Genomic DNA, 25,832 nt, shown 5'->3' with positions numbered 1-25,832 from the left:
GATTCCCCTGGAGAAGGAAATGGCAACCCATTCCAGTATTCTTGCCTGGAGAATACCATGGACAGAGGAGCCTGGTGGGCTACAGTCCACAGGGTTGCAAAGAGTCGGACACAACTGAGCAACTTCACTTCACTTCACTTCACTACTCTAATGGCAGAAAGTTAAGGGGAACTAAAGAACCTTGTGATGAAAATGAAAGAGGAGAGTGAAAAAGCTAGCTTAAAACTCAATATTCAAAAAACTAAGATCATGGCATCTGGTCCCATCACTTCATGTCAAATAGATGAGGAAACAATGAAACAGTGAGAGACTTTATTTATTTGGTCTCCAAAATCACTGCAGATGGTGACTGCAGCCGTGAAATTAAGACACTTGTTCTTTGGAAGGAAAGCTACGACGAACCAAGACAGCATATTAAAAAGCAGAGACATCACTTTACCAACAAAGGTCTGTCTAGTCAAAGCAATGGTTTTTTCAGTAGTCATGTAAGGATGTGAGAGTTCAACCATAAAGAAGGCTGAGTGCCAAAGAATTGTTGCTTTCAAATTGTGGTGCTGGAGAAGATTCTTGAGAGTCCCTTGGACTGCAAGGAAATAAATCAAGATCAGACGCAACTTAGTGATTGAACAACAACCCCTCTCACAGCCTTTTAACAGTTTTAAAAATGGTCTTTCCTATTTTTTCTATCAACCTAAAAACTTTTGACAATCTGAAAGTCCACTTGAATTTTCATTTTTTTAATTTATAAAAATAACAAATTAGAAAACTGTTAAAACAGTATCAATCTTCACCAAATGTTTCCCTCTGTATTTATTCATATCATTTTTTCTCATTATAAAAGTTCAGTTCACTTGCTCAGTGGTGTCCGATTCTTTGCGACCCCATGAACCGGAGTACACCAGGCCTCCCTGTCCATCACCAACTCCCGGAGTCCACCCAAACCCATGTCCATTGAGTCGGTGATGCCATCCAACCATCTCATTCTCTGTCATCCCCTTCTCCTCCTGCCCCCAATCCCTCCCAGCATCAGGGTCTTTTCAAATGAGTCAGCTCTTTGCATCAGGTGGCCAAAGTTTTGGAGTTTCAGCTTCAACATCAGTCCTTCCAATGAACACCCAGGACTGATCTCCTTTAGGAGGGACTGGTTGGATCTCCTTGCAGTCCAAGGGACTCTCAAGAGTCTTCTCCAACACCACAGTTCAAAACCATCAATTCTTCGGCGCTCAGCTTTCTTCACAGTCCGACTCTCACATCTATACATGACCACAGGAAAAACCATAGCCTTCACTAGACAGACCTTTGTTGGCAAAGTAATGTCTCTGCTTTTTAATATGTTGTCTAGGTTGGTCATAACTTTCCTTCCAAGGAGTAAGCGTCTTTTAATTTCATGGCTGCAGTCACCATCTGTAGTGATTTTGGAGTCCCAAAAAATAAAGTCTGACATTGTTTCACTGTTTCCCCATCTATTTCCCATGAAGTGATGGGACCGGATGCCATGATCTTTGTTTTCTGAATGTTGAGCTTTAAGCCAAGTTTTTCACTCTCCTCTCTCACTTTCATCAAGAGGCTCTTTAGTTCTTCTTTGTTTTCTGCCATAAGGGAGGTGTCATCCGCATATCTGAGGTTATTGACATTTCTCCTGGAAATCTTGATTCCAGCTTGTGCTTCCTCCAGCCCAGCATTTCTCATAATGTACTCTGCATAGAAGTTAAATAAGCAGGGTGACAATATATAGGCTTGATGTGCTCCTTTTCCTATTTGGAACCAGTCTGTTGTTCCATGTCCAGTTCTAACTGTTGCTTCCTGACCTGCATACAGGTTTGTAATAAAAGTAGTACCTGCTTATTTAAAAGAAGAAAATTAATAAAAAAAGAGTTAAAAGATTTTTCATAGTTGCTCTAAAATATAAGCATAGTTAACCTTTTAGAGTACATTCCTTTCATATATTTTGGTCTTGCTAGTTGTAAAGATATGTACAAATTCATTTTTGTGCCATATTTTGCACAGATATTTACTGAGCACTTATTTTGCCAGTTTTCTTCCTAGGCATTAAGTCAAGCTCTGGTTTCACAAAATAAACAAATCCTGCCTTCATTTATTATAATAATAATAAATTATGTTATCATAATCTGTTTTTGTAGTTTTGCATAATCTTCATATGAATTACTGTAATAACTGCAAATTTCATTGGGTGAATCAGTTTCTATAGTCATTTTCCTATAGTTGTGTGTTAGTTGCTCAGTTGTGTCTGACTCTTTGATCCCATGGACTGTAGCCTGCCAGACTCCTCTGTCCATGGAATTCTTCAGGTAAGAATACTGGAGTGGGTTGCATTCCCATCTCCAAGGGATCTTCCTGATCCAGGGACTGAACCCAGGTCTCCTGCACTGCAGGCAGATTCTTTACCAACTGAATCACCAGAGAACTCCCAATTTTTCAATGTTACTTTTTCTGTAGTTAGAGTACCTTTTAAGATACATTTCTTGAAATGGAGTAATTTGGTTAAAGGACATGGACATATTTAAGACTTGACACAAACTTTGAAGTTGTTTTTGAAACAGCTAGTACCAACTCTCATGCTACTGAAAATAGACAATGGGAATTTTTTTTTTAATGAATCTGCCAGCAATAATTGTAAACACTGAAAATTGTTTTCATTATTTTGGTAGGTATTTCATTTTAATTTTCCCTTTTTTTGCTGCCTAGCAAGGTTGAGTCCATGGGATCGCAGAGTCAGACACAATCGAGCAACTGAACTGAACTGAGCGAGATTGAGTTGTATATGTGTGTTTTATTGGAGGACAATTACTTTACAATGTTGTGGTGGTGTGTGTGTGTGTTTTTTAAATAAGGTTAAATAAATGTATTTCTTTTTAAAATTTATATGTTCAGGAAATTCCCTAGTGGTCCAGTTGTCAGGACTCTACGCTTCCATTGCAGAGGGCCCAGGTTGGATGCCTGGTCTGGAAACTAGAATCCCACAAGCCCCACGGTGTGGCTAAAGGAAAAAAAAACAATTATCTGTTCATGCCTTTTGCCTTATTAAGGTGCTTATGCTTTCATTTCATGTGGACAAGCTCTTTATGGAATAAAGACATAGCCCTTTTTGGTATATATACTCTTCCTCAGACTTATGTCAAAGGAGGAAAGGAGAAAATGATCACTGAGCTTTCGTGCCCTGAAGTCAAATAGAGGTTTAAGCCGTCTTCCCATTTCCAGGTTCCAGTCCAGCCTATGGCACACGGCAGGTTTTGTACGCACGACACAATGGGGGCGCATTAGATGCCAATCGGCACATTGGACTCTGGAGGCCCAGAGACACTGAGAGTAACAATGACAACCTTGGCTTCTTAAACTAAGCCCAGGCCAAGAAATGACTTCCTAATAAACCAAAATCTGTTTTTTTTTTTTTTAATGGATAGAGAAAGATAATTTTATAGCCAGAGGACAAATGCATGCACATAACTGGATAACATCTGAAACAGCCTAAAAAAAAAGAAGGGTAAAAGGAAAGGATGTTGAGAAAGGTTGTTGTGCGGAAGGAAATAAATGAAAGCAGCAAAGCAAAGTAACAAGTATTCTACATCCATTGTGTATAAGGTATGTTGTTGGCCGTGGTGAGTGATTTTAAAAGATCTGTGGCCCCTCTATAGTTTATATAATTACTCATTTCAGAAACTTAAGCAAATCAAATGTGTATTCCTATAGAATTCTTGGTTATACACACACATACTTATGTACATGTATAACACTGAGACCTACTGAAAAGCATGGGAAAAAGCAATTCCCAAATCAGGGAAGTCTAAAGGATTCTGGAACCTGCCTTGTCTCTCCTCGTAATGACCAGTTACTTTAGGTCATGGCATTTGTGAGAGGAAGGGAAGAAGAGGTCTTCATGGCAATATTGAATTTTGTATCTTTCCTCTTACTTCTGACTTTCTCAGAGCTGTGAGCTAGAAGCTGGCAGGACCCCATACCAAGAACAGAAAAAGAGGAAACCAAGAAGGAACCATCTTCTTGCAGTAGCTGAAGTCTACTTTGTCGTACTATTTTGAGGGGTCATACAGGAAAATTTTTATTGCATACTTTATAGAATAATTTGCATTAGGCAAACTCTGTATGCCGACATGATGCATATAAGACATGGTTCCTATTTTCAAGGGTAAAAGCAGCTGCTTACCTACTATTGTAGGGGCATGCGCCTAATGTCCCTAACCTCGACAGAACCATTCATTTTCTTTCTGGTGACTTTAACAATTTTGTGCATTCATGCATGTTCAGTTGCTTCAGTCCTGCCCAACTCTTTGCGACCCTATGGACTGTAGCCTGCCAGGCTCCTCTGTCCATGGGATTCTCCAAGCAAGAATACTGGAGTGGGTTGCCATTTCCTGAGTACTATTTATTGAACACTTATTATGTCCTAGATAATTTGCCCAGAGCACTGGTTATATTATCACTTAATGATCATTTCAGGCCCAGTTCGTTGTTACTTTTTTTGACCCATACATAACCTCAAGTTTAATTAATAATTTATTCCATGACTAATTTTTAATTAATAATTATTAATACATCACTCATTCTGTTCACTCCTTTAATGTAGCTCTTCTCATTCTGTAGTCTACATTTCTGGCTGTCCCCCTATACAATGAGCTCAGTAAGGGAAGCACCTCGATTTCACTCCAATTTCTTAGCATTCGGTAGTTCCTAAGTATTCTGTTGTGTGAGTATTGTGTGGAACTCCATGACTTCAAACACATTGAAGAATCATGAAATTTTTGAGCCATGAGAGGAGAAAGATTTAATTGGAAAATGTAACTTGCCTGAGGTCACATGAATCCAGTAAAATGAGATTAGAATCTAGTTGCCTTGCTTTTCAGTTCACTATTGTTTCTTCTATCATGGAAAATGCTACCAAAACATAACTAAATATCTTTTATCTCCCAGCTCCACCCAAACCTCATCAGTCCATGGCCTTTGGGCCTTCAGTCTACTTCTGTGATATTAGATTTCCTAAAACAATCCTTTTTTTTTTTTTTAAATATATAGCTTTCCTTTCACAACTTCACATTCCAAACAGAGAAAAATCCAAACTCCAAATTGGTTGGCTTTTGCTAGCACAGTGTAAAAGTTGGGAGAACCTTCTGCCGGTATTTTCACTAACAAGCTCTTTCCACAAGTACAATTTAATCCAGCCCAATCAAACTGCTTGTCAACACACACACTATGCTCTGTCTTCAACATCTGAGACTTCATATTCGTTCTGACTAGTGTCCTTCCTTCTAGCCAACCTGGTGCACTTTAATTACCTGTTCCCCTTCTGGATCCGTTGCTTCTAACACAGAGTAGAGAGATGTGGCTTTAGTCACACAGTAGTTGAATGAGTAAATTTTGCGCCCAGCACCTGGGGCATAGACCTCCAAAATGTTCACTGAATGATTGTGTCTTAGGAAAAATCACAGAAATGTAACTTACTCATTAGAATTGTTAAGCAATCCTTTACCAAAACTTTTCTATTTGGAGGAAAAATAAGCATATTGGCTCACTCAGCCTTTTTTTCTTTTTTCCTTTAATTCTATTTCATCTGTTATGACTCTGCCATTCTCTGTGAACTCCACATTCTCCCAGCACCCCTGCCCCTGACACTTGTGGGAGAGGAATCCACAAATTCCTTTGGGGCTCCATCACTGGAGCAAGTTCTCAGGAGCTGGAGAAGGTCTGGGCTGCAAACAGGAAGTTTCTGTACTTCTGGCCACTTTGTTCCCCGAGGCAAAAGCTGCAGAGTCCACCTGGAGACTGAGAATGGCAGAACAAAACTAACCTTCACTATCCCCCGTCTGCAGCTTTTCTGTGTGGACATTCTGACTCAGTACCACTTAGGGATTTCGCTCTCCAGAACTGGTATCTAGTATGCACATTAGAAGAGAATCTAGCAAAGCATCAGGTATGAACCCTCCTTACGTTCCTCTTCACTTTGATCGTTTTGAATTTTTAAGTTTTGAAAGCATCCATAGGACCTTTCTCTTTGGAAGGCCGAGGGCCAAAGAGAAACAGAGGCTGACCACCTGGTCTCGAAATCCTTTTTTCTTCCCTCAGTGTCCAAGACCTCATCTTGCCCCGTGAGCTCTCAGGAGGGGCAGGTGGCAGCTTTCCTCTGCTTCCGTACCTGGCCTAGTCAACGACACCCATTAGTCTCCAATCTTCCAGAGCAGTGGGGGACTACCGGCCACGCGACCCAGGCCCTTGCCCAGGCATGGGGTCTCCGTGGACTACGCTGGCCAGTGCGCTGGAAGAGGGGAGTGGGCCAGCCCGGGCATGACCCCAGCTCCAGCCTGTGGGGGCGGGTAGTCCAATGGGCAGCCTCGCTCCGGAGGCGGGCTCAGGCCGGAAGCCACCCCGCGGCACAGCGGCCCCGCGAGACGGCGCCCGCGCCCCCGCCTTCTCCGGCAAGGGCTCCGCGGCCAAGGGCGGCAGGGGCCAGTCCGCCGGGTCCCCGCCGCGCTCTTTGTCCGGGCCGCGCGCGGGCGGACGCGTGCGCCCCCCGGGTGAAGGGAGGCGCGGAGAGACCGCGCGGGAGCGCGCGGGAACAGCTCGCGCCCGCCGGCCGCCGGCGGCGCGCGCCCCTCCGCCAGGCAAGCAGCGAGCGAGAGCGCGCGCCGTCGCCGCGCCCGCCCCTCCCCCCGCGCTCGCCTCGGAACTTGCTGACTGCGCGGCCGGGAGGAGCCGAGCCGGGCGGCGGCGGCGGGAGGCCACAGCGCGCGGGGGTCTCCCGCGTCCCCTCAGCCTCGCCGGGAGCTCGCGCCCTCGCCCAGCCGGGCTCCCACCCCCCCTTTTTTCCGAAGGCGCTGGGCGGCGCCACCCTCCGGCCGGAGCCCGGCACTGCACAACCCCCTCCGACTTTCAATGTTCCACACTCCCCGGCCAGAGCCTCCTCGGCTTCTTTTTTTCCCTCCCCCCCCTTTCCCCCCCCCAGCTGCCTCCATTTCCTTAAGGAAGGGTTTTTTTCTCTCTCCCTCCCCCACACCGTAGCGGCGCGCGAGCGGGCCGGGCGGGCGGCCGAGGTAAGGCGGCGGGGCCGGGGGGCCGCGTGGGGGGCGGCCGGGGCGGCGGCGGTGGGGGAGGGGGCGGGGGCGGGCAGCTTTGTTCGCGCCGGGCGCCCGCGCCGCCGGTGTCCGCGAGCCGCCGCGGGGCCGGCCGGGCTGCTCGCATCACTTGGCGCCCGGCGCGGCGAGCGCTGCCCGCGGCCCCCGCGCGGCCCTCCCCACAAAGGGCCGCCGAGCTGCGTGGCCGCCGCCGGCCGCGGCTCGCCTCGGCGGGCGCGGAAATTTGTTGCACTTCTTGAGGCTTTGTTTGTTTGTTTTTCCTCTGAAAAAAAAAATTTTTTTTTTTTTTTGGTTATTTTGGACAAAATGTCGGTCCGTGATGTAAAAATTGAGCGAGGAACCTTGATGGCATGGGGAGCTTTGCAGAAGGTGCAGTTTGAATTCTGCTTTTCCCAGGGTGGCAGCTTGGTCTTGGCCGGATGAATCTTCGCTGCTAGCCGTGGCCAGAACAGCTTGTTAGTTGATTTTTTAAATTCCTAAGTGTTGTATTTAAAGGCTTACGTGCACAGAGGAGGAATCACCACCTTAAATAAGCATATGGGCGATTAACAGGGTATGTTTTCCTCTCGGAAAAGGAATTTGGTAGCTTTGACCAATGTCAGTGTATAAATATTTAGACGTTATTAGTGACTTTTTAACATTTTTCAGCGAGATCTGTTATTTACAGTGTGTCATATGTTATTAATGCTCGTTCCCTAAGTTCCCTGGCAAATCTGTTTCATGCCTTCTGAGAAAGTAGACAATTGATAGATTGTCCAAGGGATGGAAAAAAATGTGAGTGGGTTTTCTAACTTGAGTTCGGTAAATCCCTGAACGCTGCCGTTGTGAGACACATCACCTCCCCTGTAACCTTGCTGTACGATGAGATAAGTGTGAACACTTTTGAAGCGTTTTCATTAAAACACGATTTTAGGTGAAGATTAAGAGAAGAAAATGCTATTGGTTTATTCCTTAGACTTACATTTCCTTTCTTTCCCCGTTTTTTTCTTTAAAAAGTTTTCCAAGAAATAACTTCACCAAGATGTCCAGTGATCGGCAGAGATCCGATGATGAGAGTCCCAGCACCAGCAGCGGTAGCTCAGATGCAGACCAGCGAGACCCAGCCGCTCCAGAGCCTGAAGAACAAGAAGAAAGAAAACCTTCTGCCACCCAGCAGAAGAAAAACACCAAACTCTCTAGCAAAACCACTGCTAAATTATCCACTAGTGCTAAAAGGTAACCTCTAAAAAAAGGACTAAGCACGTTGTCCGTTTGTCTTCCAAATGGACGCTTTTGTTGATTTAACATCAGTAGCAGTAGTTCAAAAATATTTCCTTTGCTATCGGTGTTGTTTGGACTTGAATGAGTTGTCATTCTTTTTAGGTGGTATATAAGCCACCTCCCTAGAATTAGACTTTTAAGCAAACTTGTTCTGTGCTTTGGTAACTTCAGAGAGAGTGTCCTTGAGTAGAGATTGGAGTAACATCTGACAGATTAAGGAGTTGGCAAGGAAAATTTGGTGATCCCAGATTAGCTGGTACATTTGAGGATGTTGTCTTTTTATGAGTTATATTCATCTTCATTGAAGGTGACACTTCGAGAGATCAGTGCCTCTCTTCATGAAACTTAATGATCAGAAATGGTCATGTTTGCTAGAAAATTTTTCAACTCAGGGCCTTGGCTGTGTTTGAAGGCAGATTTTAAAATTGTACTTCAGGTCTGTTTTCAGTTTTTAGAAGCGTGACTTTAAGTCATTCATCTCAGGTTTTACTTTTTCTAATTAAGCTATGGTCATACCTCTGTGTCCTCGTGAGAGTAGGTAAAACTGAAAAGTAGCCCTTTACATGTTAGGTGGCGCTTGGTGATTGAGAAGTTTGCCATTATGCCTCTTCACTCTAAAATTTGTGGATATGCTTGACATGTTAATACTCAACAGCAGGAGAAGCATATTTTGTTGGGTATAAGTGAAAGATCATTTCTTTTCTGTTGATTTATATTTCTGTGATAGTGAAAATAAGATGCTGTCAATGGGACTCCAATCAATGGTAGTAGTAAGTGGAATACCTGTGAATTTTAGTAATTACACATCAGGTGTGCCTATAGCATTAGTCGATATCGACATTTTATTGATTTTTGTTGATCTCAACCAAAAGAAAAAGAAAATATAAAAGCTGATCAAATGTTGGCGTTGTGTTAGTGAGTCTGTGGATTTTCACCTCTATTGTATCAATAATCAAGTGTTAATAACTAGAATATTTTATGAAATAACAGCAGTCCATGAGATAATTTAAAATCCTCCTCAGTTTCTTACAATCTTGTTGATGAACATATTAAACATATCTTAAGTTTTGAAAGCATTATAAATTTGAATAAAATAAGAACTGCTCTTTTTCCTCTTACCTCAAGGCTGTCTATCTTTTCTCCCAAATTTATTAAATTTAAGTGCTGTAGTTAAGGTCAGGGGAGAAACAGATTTACTTCAATACAGATATCAGAATTCTTTGAAAGTTTTTCACTGGTAAAAATATTTGTAAATTTCAAACTTTTTTCTGACAGGTAAAATATTGTCAAAATTATTAACGTGCACTTGCAGTAGCTTGTTAATTTTTACCTTGGTAAAGTGTCTTGGAGTCATTGTCAAATATTCTAGTGCTTTCCCTCCTCCCTTCTTGTCTCATTTGCATATAAGCTTGAAAAGAGAATTTCTCTGGTAAAAAGTGCTTTAAAATACATTTTACCTCCTTTTCTGAGTACAAGTGGAGGGCTAGTTCTCAAATCAGGTGTGAATGTCTTAATTACTTACAGTAGCAAGTGAGAAAAAAAGCTGCGAAGTTTCTGTTAAGGGATTTGGGTTATGCCTCTGAGAACAAAGAGGGAGCAGCCATGTTAGCATTACTGAGGGCGCAGCCAGCCTTGCATTTAACTGCATGGTGGTAGAGGGCAGTGTGATTCCCCGGTTCTTCTGTAGACTCTCAAATCCTTTTTGTCTGTTCTCATTTCACTAACAGAATTCAGAAGGAGCTAGCTGAAATAACCCTTGATCCTCCTCCTAACTGCAGGTAAGAAACAAATTGTGTTGTTTTAATTTTCAAATTGTGGAAAAATATCCAGAGATTCATGTATCGTTGTTGGATATTTGTGCTGCAGAAGAGACTACACTTGCTTCTTTTCAGCTTTGCAAGTGGATTGAACAAAAATTGTCTTGGGTGAATCAAATAAATTTGGGAGGAAAAAAAAACCTTTTTAGAGTGTATCATACGTTTTGAACTTATGAATATATTGATTTTTGCTTCTTGCTGGGATTAGTATGAATGGTGCTGATTTTTACTCTCTTGTAATAGTTCTGTAGTATGTTTATTCAGAAGTATATTGCAGAAACTTCTAAAATTTTGCTAAGCTGTAAAGTTACTGCTTGTGTGCAATCTGAACTGACCTTCCAAATTTAGAAATTGCTGAATGTGGTGTTACAAAAATGTAAATGCAGTAAACAGGAGTATAGTTGTTTCTGTTTGATTTATTCAGTAACTTGCCTTTAGGACAGAGTTTATGTGTTAAGCTAATGGTTTTAGCTGCTGTTTTCTAGAAAATGCATTGTTGGAATTATTTACATTTTAATCAGATGGTTTAATTACTTGGGAAAATCCTTAGTATTTTTGGTCCTAGAAATATGTGTATAAAAGATAGTGAATGAGTTGGAATTTGTGGGAAGAAGTCATTTCAGTGAAACTCACATAGAATGCTTTAAGATTGTTGGTTGGTATAAGGTGCATTAAAAGTAATTGGTTTGAATTGTTTCCCTGAAATATTATTTAAATTCCTCTTAGCGCTCAGTTTTTCATCTGTGACTGTATGACTTCCAAAATTCATCAAACTTAGAAAAACTGTCTTGTAGATAATTTGCATGCAGATAGGTACTCAGAAACCAGAATGGCTACTAGAAATAAAGCAGTGTTACAGTTTGATATGAAAGTGTTTTCTTGTCCTACCTATATTTTTCTACAAGTTGTGTTCACTATTGGTGATCAGACCTATTTCTGAAATCTACTTGAGATATAATAGGATATAATCCAACCGCTTCTTATTGTGTATGTTAACTAGGTCCTCTGATAAGGTGATCTGATGTTTATTTGCTTATATTAATATTTGTTATCAGACATTTCAGTTCAAAACGGAAACATGAATGTGAGCTAATTTTAAACAGATAGTAGTATGTCAGATATCAAAGTAGTACTCAGGAGCTAGCTGCACTCTCCAGTAATGCAGCCACTAACCACTTGTGGCTGTTGACCACTTCGGTTGTAGTCCAAAATGAGATGTTCTGTAAGTGTAAAATACACATCAGATTTTGAAAACAATATGAAGAAAGGAATGCACAATATTTTACTGATTTTCAAAAAATATTTATTACATGTTGAAATACTAATATTTTGATATGTTGGGTTTTGGTTATTTCGGTATGTAAAATGTTTTAAAATTAATTTATTGTTTTCCTGTTTTAATACGGTTACTAGACAATTTAAAATTACATATGTGGCACATGTTGTATTTCTGTTGAACAGCACTGCTTTAGAGAATAAATAAATCAGTATTTCCTTTCAGGCTTCTAAATGGTGTGTCAAATCTGTAGCCATTTAGGGAGGTCAGGTTAAATTTGCTCTCTGGAAGAATTATTTAACATGGAGAGTGTATTCTGGTATTTCTCATTATAGAAGATGTAAAGATCTATGGGTTCAAAAGTCTTTATTGTTTTAAAATTACATATAAGGTCAAACATTTTTTAAAGGTTTTTGTTGATTTTCTGCAAATGGCACAAACTATTAAATGGTGTTTGTGTGTGAATCTGGTCAGCCCAGTAGACACGTGCTGGATGCCCTGCGAGCAGTAGTGCTGCAGTGGCTGAAATGTGCTCTGCCCATTAACCCAGGAATGTTTCCACAAGGTCACTGACGATTATTGGAGAGGAAGTATAGTCTGTCTTAGAGACAGAAAGTTTAGTTTAATTTGCTTTTATTTTTCTCTTTATATACCATATTTCCTTTCAGTCCATGAAATAATGCTTCACATTTAGTGATTAGACTGGTGAAATGGTCATCCTTTGGGCTTGCTCGTTGAGCAGTAACTTGGCACACATATATAATCTGTGCTTTCCCTCCTCACAACCTGCGATCACTGTTAACTACTGCAAATGACACCTTTCAGTTCTCTGCTGCTTTTAATGTATGAGTTCTTTTGTGACTGTGTGAGTGATTAATAGAGGGGGAAAAAAAAAGAGAAAATATCAGTCTTAGTAGGAGACCGGAGAAGTTGTTTTTGTTTTTATTAGTTTGGGGACAGTCTTCTTTCATATGCTGGACAAGTGAAATATTCACATATTTTTATGTGTTTTTCTGTAAGTCTTCAGATTCTTTTGGGTGGAAGAACATCTAGGTCTTGTTCTTGAGCAGGAGTTTGGAATAGTAAGGTTTAGTGGAGACATTTTTAGGATTTTTGACAGCTAATTTATTTTTACCTTTGTGTCAAATACGTATTCGTGGTGTTCTTGTAATTCACAGGTGAGAATTTTAGCTTTATGGTGATTGTACAGTTTAAATTTGTTAATTTATGTTATAATTACTAGTGGGACTCTATTAATAAATTCTAGAAAATATGTGAATTCGTATTGTCCGAAATCTATGAAACCTAATTATTTTGACTTTCATGTGTAGTTAACTAATCAGAATTCCATTATGGTTTTGAATATGATTTTTACAAGCTTGTCAAAGTATGTGATACATTTTAATTTTTCAGAGAAGAATGTAAAGTACGTCTGTGTACATTGAGAAAAAAACTTGAATGAAATACAAGAAAACTCAACAAAATCAAAATTACTCAGACAAGATTTTTTCTTAAATCTTTTCCTGTGTTTAGTTAATAAAATATTTTTTAGGTATTTATATAGCTGTGTCAAATATGTATACACCCAGGGTGATCATAGGATAGACTTAATTACTGAATTAAGTGTGTGGCTTTAACCTGTCTAAATATATTTGGGTAGTTTTGATATTTCTTTTCCTGATAGTATAAACATGTGATAAAATGTTATTTCCAATGATTTGATGGCATTTCAGTTTTTAGGTATTGGTATGCTTTAGGCCAAAGCATTTACAGATATAACACTTAGTGGCTTCAATTTATATTCTTTATTCTAGATTACAGTGTGAAGAGTTGATGCACCAGTGAGAATGAAGGGAGATTGTATTATGTGCATTTCCTTATCTGTTTTTCGAGAAAGTTATTAAGTAGAATTGAGCGATGTGCTATAAGACATTTATGTTCCATCTGTTCCCCAGAGGGTGTCCTTTCAGGACTTGACAGGTGGTGGAAGTTTAGAAAGGTGCTGGATTTTTAACTCATCTCTTTAATTCTTTTCCTGAGATAGTACAAAAATATGCTCTAAAAATATGCTTTAATATGTTCAGATTGAACCCATATTAAAGTAGACATTCAGGGACATTGTAAATAGTTTTTGGATGTTAGAAAGGCCTTATTGAGAGGGAGGCGTTACAGTACCAAGTTATTGTATTAACATACGGAACCTGAAAGTGGGTGCTATGATGCTTGCAAATTTTGCTCATTTCCTTCTTTCTAAAAAATGAACAAAAGCAATTAAGTTCTAAACCAGTAGTTGGGAAGCCCTGATTTACTCATAAGCCAACTGTCTGTGGATGAGCTCTGCCTCCTTTTGCGGATTACTACCACCTTGCACCATTTCTAGGGAAGATAGAACTTTGCTGCTCAGGGGTGGTCTTCAGACCAGTAGCATCTGCGTCACAGGTGAGATTTTAGAACTGTAGAATCTTGCGTACCCGCCCTGCAAAAGTACTGAATCAGGATCTGAATTTCAACTAGATTTCCAGATGGATTGTGTGTATTTTAAGGTTGGAAAAGCACTGATGCTTGAGCTGGACTGAGTACAAGTCCCTGCTCTGGCACTTAATAGCTGTGTTACCTTATATAAGTTATGGAATATTTCTGTCTCTCTGTGTCTTATCTCTATAATAAGAGGTTAAAATTATACCCCCTTTATAAATTTGTTGTGAAGATTAGATGAGTTTATATGTTTAGAAATTCCTTAATGTGAATTGGGTCGATAAAGTGGTTGAGGCGTGGTTAAAGAGCTAGCTTAGCAGTATGTCTTCACTTTTGCTGGCATTTTCTCTAGTGCATCAGCATCCAACTATTGGAATAATTTTATCTTAATCAGCTCTGCACCTATTGGGAGTGTCAGGAGCTAGTTAAAAGCATTTCCTTGGAACTTGAGTAAAAAAGAAAATAAACCTAAGAACACTGGGCAAGGTTGAACAAATAGTGTATCCTCTTTAAAGAAATATGCTAATGGTTAATGAAACCTAATTCAGCAGGGAATGTTCTGTCCAGTGGATTATAATAAACTACTTTTAAATAGTGGTGATACGTTTTCTTTTTTAGTATTCCATTATAGGAATTCATAGTTTTACTGAGAATGAGATTATATCAATAATTTTGTAAAATTGATTCTGAATTGATATAATTTGCTAGTTATCTGAACATAACATTCTTTCCTTCTCTGTGATCTAAGAGATTTTGGAAGCTTTCTCTAGTTGACATATGAAGGCAGGTCATGATGAAAGTGACATGTGAATCTACATAGATTGGTTGCTTATATAATACTTGGTTTTAAATCCTCCCACACATATGGATAGATTGCTTTTTCTTTTTTATGTTTACATTGGTTGTTATTGTGTATGTTAGCCAAAATGTGCTATGTGAAGGTACTCTATTTCATAAAACAAAATTGTTTCATTAATCATCTAGCCCTTTTGTTTTCAACTCTTGAAAAAAATCCTGTAATGGCCTTTTTATAAAAATTAAATCTTTGTTGGATGCTCACTTTGTAAAATAGATAAGTACAGAACTACCCTGACTGAAGGGGTTTTACAACTGGTCTGTCAAATTGACAGGGATAGAAATTCTAGACAAAATAATGACTTTGGATTGGAGATCTATGAAATATCCCATATATTCTTTACTTTTTCATAATTGTGTGTGTTTTAATTTTTGGCTTCACACTAAAGCATGTGAGATCTTAGTTTCTCAACCAAAGATTGAACTTGCACACTCTGCATTGGAAGGCAGAGTCTTAACCACTGAACCACTGGGGAAATCCCCATATTTTTAATATGATTGTTCAGAGGTATTTGGCTGCCATTTGTATTATTAAAAAGAAATTGGTTTGCAGTAAAGCTCGTTATTTCCCTCATACATGCCGGTGTAGCAGAAAGATTCAGTACTTTGTGACTGAAAAGTTTTTCCAAAGGAATGGTATAATTGAAAATAATATTCTTCGCCCTCAACAGGTCACATTTTTATTAGGGATCTGTTAAGTTCAGTGCAGATAATGTAATCAGAAGGTGGGTGAAAACTGTGCGTTTAAAAAGTTTCGTGGTTACTTTGCAGCTACGTGCAAGACTCAAATTGTTTTGTTCCTTTCTATAGATAACCAGCTGGTATATATTCCCTCCTTGAATGAGTAGCTGTAACAACAGATGGATATGTTTAGTTATAAGAAGATCAACAAGTCATTGTTCCTTAGAGTACAGGGGTGCTCCAGTGGATCTTGATCTGCCATTCTCGGCTTTCTTATAAAATTAAGATTAAAAACAGAATAAAACCACCTGTAGATCTAGAGAACTAGAAAGATTTTTCCTTCCCCTTTCTATATGGCTTTAACAGGGTAGCTTATTTGGCATTTTAGAATCAAGAAGAAGAAACATCTTTAAACCTTTAATATTTCTCTTTCCCCAGTTCTCAACTGGGGGCGATTTTTGACTTCTTCTTCTCACACTGCACTCCAGTTGTCCTATGGAACAATCGGCAATGCCTAGAGACTTTTCACAACTGGGGGAAGAGGAGCTGCTATTAATGATTTAGTGAATAGAGGTCAGGGATGCTCTTAAATACCCTGTAATACCTAGGTCACCCCCTCCAACAAAGATTTTATCTGGCCTAAAATGTCAGTAGAGGTTGAAAAATCCTGCTGTAGATGTTAATTCCAATACCTTGCCTCTTTAAGTTTTACATAGTTCATTTATTATTATTTTCCTGTCTCAGTAGTGATGCCTAGTGCATATACATTCTCCTGTACTTTCCTGAGAGTTGGTAGCCCCATCTTCCACTGCTCTTGTGCTGTAGTTTATGGCTACACTGAATACCTTTTAAAGTATGGTCTACTGAGGCCAGAAATACTTATAGCAATATTTTTAATTAATTAACTAGTTTCCTACTTGTTCATTATACCCTCTTCATGATTTAGGTTTAGGCTGGTTATATCTGTGTGCTACTAGAAATACTGAAGTATCATCGAGTGTAAATAACCATTGGGAAATCATCAAAATTCAGTTTGATACCGTACATTGAACTGCAAACAGTTTAGAAAGCCATGCTCTTCATCTGATTTTGATTTTTATCATTAAGACAATACAGAGATTATCCTATTATTGTTACAAGTCCTCAGTCCTTTATTTCTAACCTGTGGGGCCAGTAATGTTTCAGAATGTGAAAGTTTTCAGATTTTAGAAAGGGAATGTGATGTGGTTTATATAACACTGCCAGTGGGATCTGGGGCAGCACTCCATAATCAAACACATTCATATTTCTACACCCAGACTGTATGAATGTTCTCACTAAGTGGGATAAATCGGCACTACAGATAGTTTCAGGTTAGTTCCTGTTTGGTGTTGCTGCCAAATTATTTTTCAGTCTTTGATTTTGAGAGCTTTTGGGATATTGCAGGATTTGGGTGAGCAGTTGTGGCCCTGTACTGCTACTGTGACAGTGACAAGTGACGCCAGCTGTTTTACTACACGGTGCAAGGGTGTTTAAAGGCTTGTTCTGCTTTTCTTTCTTTTACCTGTTTCCTCATAGCTGTTTTTAGTCTCTCAGCTTTTATTTTTGGATCATTGCTTTTTTTTTTTTAATTGTCTAACCTGTATGATTAACCAGAAAAGAGTTTAGATTCTTGATTTTAGAGTTTTTTTCTCCTTTTGAGGTGAAACTGTAAGTATCGGTTTCTAAGTTATTCTGTGTATGTTGGATTATTTTTCTACTTTGCTATCAGTATTCTCTCTTAACTATTCTGTTCATTCTGGACATACCAAATTACACAGAAAGGAAGATATCCTTTAATACCTAAGCATGCATGCATACTAAGTTGCTTCAGTCGTGTCCGACTCTTTTGAGACTCCATGGACTATAGTCTGCTAGGCTCCTCTGTCCATGGAATTTCCCAGGGAGGAATATTGGAGTGGGCTACCATTTCCTTCTCCAGGGGATTTTCCCCACCCAGGGATCAAACCTATGCCTCCTGGGGCTCCTGCATTGCAGGCAGATTCTTTACCACTTAACCGCTGGGGAAGCCCATGATACCTAAGCATAGGACTCGCCATCATTATGTATGCATATGAAGGCAATGGCACCCCACTCCAGTACTCTTGCCTGGAAAATCCCATGGACGGAGGAGCCTGTTAGGCTGCAGTCCATGGGGTCGCTAACAGTCGGACAGGACTGAGCGACTTAACTTTCACTTTTCACTTGCATGCATTGGAGAAGGAAATGGCAACCCACTCCAGTGTTCTTGCCTGGAGAATCCCAGGGACGGGAGAGCCTGGTGAGCTGCCGTCTCTGGGGTCGCACAGAGCCGGACACGACTGAAGTGTCTTAGCAGTAGCAGCAGGCTATAAAAGGAGATATTAAATTTTGCTAAGCTGTTTTGTGTTGCATTAACTTCAACATATGTTGGGCTCCTGGGTAGCTCTTCCATGTGTTGGCTGGTATCTATGCAGCCTACAACTTGTAGCTCTGCCATTTTCAACATGTCCAGGCAGGATAACTGGAGGGTCATGTGCTGGCTGTAAGTGCTTTGGTCTGAAAGTTAAGATATGGATTTAATCATGTGACCTCAAGGTGGTTGGAAAATGTTGGGGAGCATATGGATATTTAGAGAGAAATTTCTCTGCCTATATTTTGTACAAATTGTATGTTGTTCATGAACAGGCAACTTTCATTCTCACTTCAGAAAAAGAAAGAGGAAATAATTAAGCACCCAGCCTGACACTGTACTGGATTTGCATACTATAGTGCCTATTAATATGCTATTTTATTTAATTCCCAAAACAATCCTATGAAGTATCATTCTTGTTAAGGTTTCAAAAGGTAATCTGAGAGTTGTCACACATGTAGTGCATATATATACTTAACAGCTCCAGGGCAAAAATCTAGGCTTAGTTTTGACGTAAATGTAAGCACTTTTTGCTTCTGTACACTGCTGCTTGAGAAATCTGGTAAAAGCATTCAGAGTTGTTTCATGGTCTGTAGGTGCATTCCTAGTGTGAGTGTATCCCGTCTTTTTGCTTATAGTCTCTTGAAGGATCCAGCATACTCCATGGTTTTAGAACCTGGCAAATGAGGTTCAGTTGGTGAATTGGAGAAAGAAGAGTTTTCTTCTTTGCCTTGGGGGTGCTAGGCTTGCATTAGTGTATTTTTTTTTTTTAATCATTCAGACAGAATCATTTTCTTTTTTAGGGAGCATTCCCCAAGTTGCCAGCTCAGCTCTCTTCTCTCTTTCCTTGTAAGGAAGAAGGTCAGGGAATGAATATGATCATAACAGAGAAGGCACATCTTTGTTCTCTGACTCGTAGTTCCTTGTGTAAGGCTTTTCTTTGAGCAAAGGAATGACTTTAAATCTACCTCTCTTTTTTTCTCTCTGCCTATTTTGGAGGGATTTGGACCAGTTCTGCCAGTCTGAAGTTTCTTTCCTGCTTCACTGTCCCAGAGTAAATATACTTTGTCATTCTGTTTAACTTCTAGCTTGTCTGGGGAAAAATAAAGACATCTCTAGTCTGAAATTGCTTTTGGGAGTATAGCTCCACATGTTTTGGTCTGAGTGAAGGGCCTAGGGAAACATGAATTTTGTTACCTTTTTATTTTATTTTCCTTTACTTATAAATCATCATGATGATTCTCCCTTTACATCCACGGGACTTGCTTTTTATAAACACCATTCATTCCCTTTCTAAGGGTGGTTATTTGTAGTTTGTTTGCCATTTACAATCTTATGGGTCCTTTACAAATGGATCATTTTTTTACATTAAATTTTAGTAGGTCAAGAATCCATTTATTTAGGGTCCCCAAGAGAATCCGTCTCAGAAGATTGTGGCTACATGTTTTTTATGGCTTCATGCTGCTTTCTGTAGTCTTCTCAATTTAAACAGTAGTAACAACAAAATTTAGAGGGCATCTTAAGGCCTTGGCTTTATGTTTTTCTTTTTGTTTCACACTTGTTTCTAAGGAGATTGGTGATATTTGTTGGATTTGTAATATGTATACTTGAAGTAAATTTACCTTCAATCACAAAGAGGGGAAAATGTGGCATTTGAATGGTTTGAACACAACTTTAGATGCATGTGACCATGTGGAATTCAATGACAGTTTTAACTAGTGTACCTTTAGAGTTTCTTTATTTTATTTACACCAGTGTCTGTTTAAAATTTTTAAAGACCTTTCTGTTATATCCTCCCAGATGCTTTATATCCCCATATCCATTAGAGGACTATGCTAAGTATTCATTTTCTTTTATAAGCCCTAAATAAACATGTTGCAAATGATCACTTTTCCCTCCTGCTGAGGTTTCTTAATTTTTTTTAATTAACTTTTATTATGGAGAACTTGGAACATCTACAGAAGTAAACAGGTTAGTGTGATAAATAGCAATGTAGCCTTCACCTAGTTTCAATTGTTAACAACTCTTGGCCAATCTTATGTCATCTATAACCCCAATCATTTCACCCTTCTATATCATGTTTAAGCAAATCTCAGACATCATTTAATCTGAATTTTTAAAGAACAGATATTTCAGGTGCATTTCCAAAGGATAAAGACTTTTAACTTAACCCAGTGCCACTAACACATCTAAAAATGTCATCAAAATTCTTAAATCAGTCATGTTCAAATTTACAAATGTCTTAAGGATTGTCTACCTTCCTTCTTCAAAGGTAATTTGAATCAGTATCCAGATAGACACATTGTAATTGGTTGATGTGTTTTATATATCATCCAATCTTTAAATTCTTTCTGTTTTTGTTTTTGTGTTTCCCCTTTTCATTTTTGCAGATTATTTAAATGAAACAGGGCTGAGTTTTTAAGTCTGGATTTTGCTTGTTGCACTCTGACGGCAAAGTTTAGTATCTTTTTGTTCAGCGTTTCCTGTAAATTTGGGAGTTAGGTACTGGATATTCAGGATTGATTACCACCCCCCCCTTTTTTTTTCTTTTGACAAAACTGCTTCATAGGTGGTAGTGAACTATTTCATCAGGAAACACCTGAAAATCTGGTTGTGTTTTTGTGATGCTGGTAGCCACTGGAATACTTGTCTAAAGAGAAACTTGCCCACGTCTTCTATTTGGTTACCAGTCTGGTAAGTTCTATAGTGAAGGCAGAATAAGTGCTTAATTTTTCCTCTTGTTTATCAGATTTATTTTTTTGCTCCTTTTCAAAATAGTGAGTTGGTTACCTATCCTTTTCTGATTCATGAACTTGTATTTGTTCTCTTTCATTCAATTGCGGTCCTTCAGTATATGGCCGCTGTTAGGAAACTTTGCATGCATAGAAGTTGCATGGACATATTTGGTGGTAACAATGCAAAGGTGTTATTCAACTCAACCATTGCCCTAGGTATTATTTTGAAAACTGAATACTTCTTGAAGCTGTCGCTTTAAACATAAGATATTCTCCTGGCCCTATCTTAATTTGTGAAGGGATAATCAATGTCTTAGTAACTGAAATTCCTATATTAGAACTATATGTCTGTTTTTAAATTTTCAATTAAAATAGATTAAGGTGGAATGCAGAGACCTTTATCAGAATCAAATTAATCACAAGAATTAAATTTAAAAATGAACTTTATTTTATCTAAATATACAAGAAAAGCAGTGTTCTCTGTCCGTCTACAGTGTTTCTTATCAGTGTCCCCTTCGGCATTTTGGACTGTGTTGTGCTTTGCCTTGGACTTCCCAAGTGGCACTAGTGGTAAAGAACACGCCTGCTAATGCAGATGTAAGAGATGCGCGGAAGATCCCTGGGTCAGGAAGATCCCCTGTAGAAGGAAATGGCAACCCACTCAAGTATTCTTGCCTGGAAACTCCTGTAGACAGAGGATCTTGGTGGGCTGCAGTCTGTGGGGTTGGAGAGAGTCAGACACGACTGGAGCAACTTGGTGCGCAGCAGCACGTGCTTTGCTTTAGAAGACACTGAGTATCTTTGAGCTTCATGCTGGCAGGGCCTCTCCCAGTTACTGTGGCCACCAGGACGCAGCTCCTGCTCCCTTCTCCAAATGTCCAGGGGGTGACCGCAACCATGAAGTTAAAAGACGTCTGCTCTTTGGAAGGAAAACTATGACACACCTAGGCAGCGTATTAAAAAGCAGAGACATCACTTGGCTGACAAAGGTCTGTGTAGTCAAAGCTATGGTTTTTCCAGTAGTCGTGTAAAGATGTGAGAGTTGGACCATAAAGGAGGCTGATAGCCAAATAATTCATGCTTTTGGAATATGCTGCTGGAGAAGACTCTTGAGAGTCCCTTGGACTGCAAGGAGATCAAACCAGTCAGTCCTAAAGGAAATCACCCCTGAATATTCATTGGAAGGACTGATGCTCCGATACTTTGGGAAGTATCCGATACCTGATGGGAAGAAGTCAACTCACTGGAAAAGACCCTGATGCTGGGAAGGATTGCGGGCAGGAGGAGAAGGGGGCAACAGAGGATGAGATGGTTGGTTGGCATCACCAACTCAGTGGACATGAATTTGAGCAAACTCTGGGAGATAGTGAAGGACAGGGAAGCCTGTCATGCTGCAGTTCATGGGGTCACAAAGAGTCGGAGACAACTTAGAGACTGAACAACAGCAGTGGGAAAGGATTAACGCTTCCAGTTGCAAATTCCTGGTCTAGATTCGACACTGTAATGATATCCAATCATAATATTTTAATAAAAATATTTTTGTGTAGCATTGCTTCCAGTAATATATAATTTGTAATAGACTTCTTATGTAAAATCTATTATGACCAAATATGTATGATTTTACTACATATGAAATTGTCTTTTATACAAAAATTATTTTTTTCCTGTAGCGTTTTACTTTTTTATACTTCCCCCTAAACTCTGAAATGTTATACTGAATTTAAGCTTTTTGTATGATCTTAACATGTGCATATACACACTCTCCGGCAAATACGTTTCTTTACATATTCTTTTGATCTTTTCATTATTAGTGAGTTTAGTTTTATTTACAGGAAAATCTGAAAATAAAAATGGGATTTTTCTGCTAGCCCACTGCCTCAAACTGGGCCTTTTCATTTATCTTGTATCTCTAATTATTAACCTCATGCTGTTTCTGAGAGGTGTTTTTTTTTTTTTTAAAGCCCATTGAATTCTGTCATCTTTTCTTATCCACTATCTGTCTGCCCATTTATGTTTAGTTTACTGAACCATATCTCCCACTTTTCTGTCTTTTTTTTGTATTTCTTTCATCTGTTTGTAATCTGTCTTTTTCTCTTCTGTTTTATTTTCTAAGGCTATTTGATAATCTAGCTGTTAATGTTTTCTTCATGTGACTTATTTTTAATTTATTTTTTAAGTGCCTTCCTTCTTATATTTCTTTACGTTCAGCTTCTTGCTGACATTCCTGAAGTGTTTCTTCTTTCTCCTAATGACTCTTCTTTCCATTTAGTGTTTCCTTTTAAAAATGTCTGGTGTGACTGTGTTGGTGGAGTGCGTGTTCTTTTTTCACCCTTGTGTCTTTTTCCCTTCTCATCTCCCCTGGGCACTCTTGGCTTTCTCTAGTTGCGGTGACTGGGGGCTGCTCTCCAGGCGCAGCGTGCAGGCCTCTCACTGTGGTAACTTCTCTTGTTGCAGCCCGGGCTCTAGGGCGTGCAGACTTCAGTAGTTGCAACTGGCTGGCTCCAGAGCTCCAGCTCAGTAGTTGTAGCCCACAGACTTAGTTGCCCTGCTACATGTGAAATCTTCCCAGACCAGGGATCGAACCCCTGTCCCCTGCATTGGCAGGCAGGTTTTTAACCACTGGACCATCAGAGAAATCCCACGGCTGCTTTTTGATCATGGAATTTCCTCAGGAATTTTAGTGGGTGTCCATCAAAATGTTCTTCCTTTGGTTCCTAACTTATCTTTATCTTCTGTTAATGTATAAAAGCTGTGCTCTAGCAGAAGTGGTCTGCTTCCCATCCCCTGGCCATAACATGGGCTTCTAGGCGCTGCATCTTTGTTTACCTTCTCTCAAGGTCTCGAGTGATTTTCATCCACCAATCAATAGTGCTCCTTTGAGACCCATTTTAAATCCTACATCTTGAAAAGCTTTTGGTGCACATCTGTCTTTTGAGAGACTTGTATTTATTCCCTGGTACTTCGAGCGTCTTGTCACATCCCCTTTCTTCCCAGCTGAACGGGGCACCAGGACTGGGTGTGGATCTTATGTTTCTTTATATTTTCAACTCTTAGTGTAATACTCTTGTACTACATTTTAGGATAATGTTAGTGAACTCCTAAGTTGAAAGTAGTACTGAAACTAGCCAAGTTTTCAAAGGTGCGGCATAACACAGGAACCTATTTTGACCATACATCCTGGTTTTTATCTTTTGTCTTAGTGTCATTGTTAATGGCATTTCCTTTCACTTTCAGAAATACCCCAGTTAGTATGATAAATTGTAGGGTTACCTTAACCCTGATAGTATATATGTGGGAAGTGTTCTGGTTAGACTTGGTGAATCAGGAGATTTTTTTTGTAATCAACCATTATCCAAAGCAGAGATTCTAATTCTTGGTCCAAGGGTGTTCTGAGCATGTGCATTTTGAGAAGCATGTCCTAGTATTAGGTGCTAGCTGCACTCTAATCAGTTTTTTTGAGAAGTGGTGCTCTGAGGCTTGGGGTCATTGTTGGAATGAGGAGAATTGGGAAGGGGCAGAGGAGATAATGAAATACCATTTAATCTCTATGAGGCTAGAGAAGAACAGTTAAGATCGTGGTCTTGATTTTTAGTGACTAGCTATTTCTTAATGTAAGCACCCTCTGTACTTTTGATTGCTGTGTCATAGTGCAAAATATTAGTAAAGCCTGTGGGAGATGTGTGCAAAATCAGGGCCATGTGTGTATGTATGTGTGTGTAGCTAGTGACTTAATGAGGGCATGACATTTTAATGCAAACAGCTGAAAATAGAAGTAAATCAGAACTTAGTAAGTTACAACTTCGGAGGAAGATGGCATGAGCTATAAGTACCAGAGACATCCCTAAATCTTACTAGGTGTTTTTATTTTAAAAAAGGAAAAAACTTCAACAGCAACCTCTTAAACTAATTGACAAAGGATGATTCATTTGAAAACATGGATTAGCTTATTTGTTAAAAAAAAAAAAAAAACTTTAAAAAATTTAAAATTAAAAAATACTTTATACTTTTAATAAATTTCTCTGTAGATTTATATGTAAGATGTTTTAAACTTCCAAATGGTAGCTGTTTACCATGGTTAGAGCATAGGAAAAGAAGATAAACTACCTTAAATGTGTTTGGAGGCAAATATATCTAAATGATACCAGTACTGTCAAAATGACAATGCTCTAATTTCATTGATGAAGGGAGTATTAAAATTATAAAAACAAATAGAATTCACTTATTAGAAAAGAATACCCTGGAGAAGGGAAAGGCTCCCCACTCCAGTATTCTGGCCTGGAGAATACCATGGACTGTGTAGTCCATGGGGTTGCAAAGAGTCAGACACGGCTGAGCGACTTTCACTTTCACTTTCAGTACCCTTCAAACAAAGGAAGTTTGTTGCAAGACTGTGAAGAATGTTCCCAGCCCTCTGACATCACAACAGTAGGCTAAAGAAGAAAAGTTATTGAGCATTTCAAGAAATGCATAGTATGATATAACCGAAAAAAAGGAAAAGAAACAGACTGGTAATAGAGAACAAATAAATGGTTACGGAGCAGGGGCAGCAAGAGTAGGGGATTGAGAGGTATGAGCTATTATGTGTAAAGTGAGCTGTAAGGATATATTGTACACACAGGGAATGTAGCCAGCATTTTAAAAGTGTACATGGAGTATATAACCTTTAAAAATTGTCAGTTACTGTATTGTACACCTTTAACTTATATAATACCGTGTATCAACTGCAGTTCAGTTTTTTAAAAGAGAAACACACAATATGAAATAAAAGCATTTGGTACATTTTCCCCACTCATCAGTTATGGACGTTTTGGTGGTTTGAACATTTCGCCTGTTGTGAATAGTGTTGCTGGCCTTGTGTGTCCAGGCATTTGTTTAAATATCTGTTTTGAGTTCTTTAGGGTATTCCTAGGAGTGAAACTGCGATGTCTTACACTTGCCAAACTCCTTTTACAGAGTCTTTGCCACTTTACTGTCTTACCAATAACGTATGAGGGCTCAACTTTCTCTACATCCTTGCCGTTCTTACTTTCTGTCTGTTTGTTTATGAGAGCCATTCCAGTGGGTGTGAAGTGGCATCTCCTGGTAGCTTGGATTTGCCTTCATTTGTGATGTTGAGCACCATCTGGTGTATTTTAACTGATTCTCAAACAGTGAGGTAGAAGAGAGTTCTTCCTTAAAAAAATAAAATATACTCCCCGTTAACAGAAAGCCAGTTATCCTATT

At 39.4% G+C, this 25,832-nt stretch overlaps 1 protein-coding gene across 4 annotated transcripts in view; it reads left to right on the top strand.

The window, feature by feature from the left end:
* Positions 1–6,691: 6,691 nt before the first annotated feature.
* Positions 6,692–25,832, top strand: part of UBE2E3 (ubiquitin conjugating enzyme E2 E3) — a 91,911-nt gene continuing 72,770 nt past the window's right edge. Inside the window, exons 1-3 of one of the 4 annotated variants that reach the window (XM_027556197.1) lie at positions 6,692–7,058; positions 8,097–8,315; positions 10,088–10,138. In XM_027556197.1, coding sequence (XP_027411998.1) covers positions 8,122–8,315; positions 10,088–10,138 — 245 coding nt within the window. In that variant the 5' untranslated portion in view covers positions 6,692–7,058; positions 8,097–8,121. The other 3 variants (XM_027556224.1, XM_027556216.1, XM_027556206.1) reach the window with 3 other exon arrangements.

The sequence above is a fragment of the Bos indicus x Bos taurus genome, chromosome 2 (assembly GCF_003369695.1).
Source record: "Bos indicus x Bos taurus breed Angus x Brahman F1 hybrid chromosome 2, Bos_hybrid_MaternalHap_v2.0, whole genome shotgun sequence".
In the NCBI taxonomy this organism is placed as follows: domain Eukaryota; kingdom Metazoa; phylum Chordata; class Mammalia; order Artiodactyla; family Bovidae; genus Bos; species Bos indicus x Bos taurus.
Note: the sequence above shows the minus strand (reverse complement) of the source record. Positions and strands in the feature narration are given on the sequence as shown.